This window comes from Artibeus jamaicensis, unplaced genomic scaffold (assembly GCF_021234435.1).
Source record: "Artibeus jamaicensis isolate MK-2021 breed Jamaican fruit bat unplaced genomic scaffold, CSHL_Jam_final contig_1582, whole genome shotgun sequence".
In the NCBI taxonomy this organism is placed as follows: Eukaryota; Metazoa; Chordata; class Mammalia; order Chiroptera; family Phyllostomidae; genus Artibeus; species Artibeus jamaicensis.
The window spans coordinates 418,594-421,745 of NW_026521309.1; the positions used below are offsets into that span (position 1 = coordinate 418,594).

The window sequence follows — 3,152 nt, forward strand, 5'->3', positions numbered from 1 at the left end:
CAGAGAAGATCTCCGAGCAAGCCCTGCACAAGGGAGCTCAGAGGAGGGGGCGGGGGCGGGGAGGCAGGGAGGGGGACCGGGGTGTTAGAGTCCTGTGGGAAGCGGTTTCTAAGCGGGTCCCAGAGGTGCTGAGAGGTTACCCGAGAGAGCAGGGCCTCCTGGATGATGGGGTAACGACACCTCTGGGAGGGGAGCTCAGGGGCACTGGGAATGTAGCAAGGTTGGAACCAGACAATCACAAATGCAGCACTTAACGGCCCTGTGACCTTGTACATGTCACTCCTCTCTGAACCTTTGTTTCCCCATCTGGGAAAAGGAGAACCCAGAAGACACTGTGAGGTCAACTGTGCATTGCGACCCACAAGCAGCACATGCACAAAAAGTGTGCTGTTAATTGTTACAGGATTACTGGCAGACTCACAGAAAAGAAAACTGCAGTTTATAGAGAACTCACAGTCACGTATAACTGTGAAAAGTCAGAGGCAGCAGTTGAAGTGTCACCTAGTGCAAGGCCGCGGTTTCCCACGCTTGGAAGCATTAGAAAGGGTCTCCCCACACGGGACAAGAAGAGACAACTCAGTGTGGAGAAGGGGGAATCTCCCAGCCGACTGTCCTGTAGCGGGGAAAGATTGGGCAGCAAGAGAAGGGAAATAACCGAGTGTGAGCGAACAGACGTTGTGGTACTTACCTCACGCCCCACAGGACCGCACCCCCGGGGCGCCCTGGGGTAGCTGCGGGATGCGGCGCCTTTAAAGCCCGGGCGGGGGGCGGGCCCCGCAGGCGGAGGGTCCGCCCCTGGGCTTGTCCACCCGGCGCCCCACCCCGAGGCTTGTATCGGCGGCCTCCCGAGGCGGCGCCGGCTCTAGCTCCGAGGCCACTGGAGTGGCAGCGGCGGTGGCGGCTCGGCGCCTCTTCTCTCTGGGGCGGCTTTTCTGCGCGCTGCTCAGAGCGGCCAGCTGCGCCCAGACACACGCGGGCGGCTCGGCCATGGCCCGCGCCCCGCGACGTGGCGGGCCGGCACCGGGGCGCCGGACGGCGCGGCCCGAGTGAGCCGGGGCCGACTCCCGCCTTCGGCCGGGGCAGCCCGGGATGGCCGTGCCACCGCTCCGCCGGGCGCTGCTGCTGTGGCAGCTGCTGGCGGCGGGCGGCGCGGCGCTGGAGATCGGCCGCTTCGACCCGGAGCGCGGGCGCGGGCCACCGCCGTGCCAGGCGGTGGAGATCCCCATGTGCCGCGGCATTGGCTACAACCTGACGCGTATGCCCAACCTTCTGGGCCACACGTCGCAAGGCGAGGCAGCCGCCGAGCTGACCGAGTTTGCGCCGCTCGTGCAGTACGGGTGCCACAGCCACCTGCGCTTCTTCCTGTGCTCACTCTACGCGCCCATGTGCACTGACCAGGTCTCGACGCCCATACCCGCTTGCCGGCCCATGTGCGAGCAGGCGCGGCTGCGCTGCGCGCCCATCATGGAGCAGTTCAACTTTGGCTGGCCGGACTCGCTGGACTGCGCCAGGCTGCCCACACGCAACGACCCCCACGCGCTTTGCATGGAGGCACCCGAGAACGCCACGGCCGGCCCCGCCGAACCTCACAAGGGTCTGGGCATGCTGCCTGTGGCGCCGCGGCCCGCTCGGCCCCCCGGAGACGCAGCCCCGGGCCTGGGCGGTGGTGGCACCTGCGAGAACCCGGAGAAGTTCCAGTACGTAGAGAAGAGCCGCTCCTGCGCGCCGCGCTGCGGGCCGGGTGTCGAGGTGTTCTGGTCGCGGCGTGACAAAGACTTCGCGCTCGTCTGGATGGCCGTGTGGTCAGCGCTGTGCTTCTTCTCCACGGCCTTCACCGTACTCACCTTCCTGCTGGAGCCTCACCGTTTCCAGTACCCGGAGCGACCCATCATTTTCCTCTCCATGTGCTACAACGTCTACTCGCTGGCCTTCCTCATCCGCGCGGTGGCCGGCGCCCAGAGCGTAGCCTGTGACCAGGAGGCGGGTGCGCTCTACGTGATCCAGGAGGGCTTAGAGAACACAGGCTGCACCCTCGTCTTTTTGCTGCTCTACTACTTCGGCATGGCCAGCTCCCTGTGGTGGGTTGTGCTGACACTCACCTGGTTCCTGGCAGCCGGCAAGAAATGGGGCCACGAGGCCATCGAAGCCCACGGCAGCTACTTCCACATGGCAGCCTGGGGCCTGCCAGCCCTCAAGACCATCATTATCCTGACTCTGCGCAAGGTGGCGGGGGACGAGCTGACGGGGCTCTGCTACGTGGCCAGCATGGACGCGGCTGCGCTCACAGGCTTCGTGCTGGTGCCCCTCTCCTGCTACTTGGTGCTCGGCACCAGCTTCCTCCTGACTGGCTTCGTGGCCCTCTTCCACATCCGCAAGATCATGAAGACAGGTGGAACCAACACAGAGAAGCTGGAGAAGCTCATGGTCAAGATCGGGGTCTTCTCAATCCTCTACACAGTGCCAGCCACATGTGTCATAGTGTGCTACGTCTATGAACGTCTCAACATGGACTTCTGGCGCCTTCGGGCTACAGAGCAGCTGTGTTCCCCAGCCAGCATGCCTGGTGGCCGGAGGGACTGCTCACTGCAAGAGGGCTCAGTGCCCACTGTGGCTGTCTTTATGCTCAAAATCTTCATGTCGCTGGTGGTGGGCATCACCAGCGGTGTCTGGGTATGGAGCTCCAAGACTTTCCAGACCTGGCAGAGTCTATGCCACCGCAAGATGGCAGCTAGCCGGGCCCGCGTAAAGGCCTGCCGGGCCCCAGGGGGCTATGGCCGTGGCACTCATTGCCACTATAAGGCCCCCACCGTGGTCTTGCACATGACTAAGACGGACCCCTCTCTGGAGAACCCCACACACCTCTAGGTACACAGGCCTGTGCAGGGCGGCTGTTGCCCCCTCCTACACACACCCTCCGGAGGAGACAGCTGACTAGCAGCTGCCCAGCTGTCAAGGTCAGGCAAGTGAGTGCAAGGGGGCCAAGGACCAGGGCGGGGAGACTCTCCTTCAGCCCTCGCATGTGAGGTCCTGGTGAGGCTCACTCCCCTGTGGCCTAGTGCAGGGGGTGGGCCTGGCTGAGTCTCCACTGCCTCCTGGGGGAGCATGTGGAGAGGGGGCAGAAGGGGGCATGGTCCAGGCGGGAGTTTATTTAA

General features: G+C 64.1%; 1 protein-coding gene across 1 annotated transcript; it reads left to right on the plus strand.

The window, feature by feature from the left end:
* The first annotated feature begins 881 nt into the window (after positions 1-881).
* On the plus strand, positions 882-3,152 carry FZD9 (frizzled class receptor 9). The gene has a single exon (XM_037154770.2). The coding sequence runs from the start codon at positions 1,090-1,092 to the stop codon at positions 2,863-2,865; it is 1,776 nt and encodes a 591-aa protein (XP_037010665.1). The 5' UTR covers positions 882-1,089; the 3' UTR covers positions 2,866-3,152.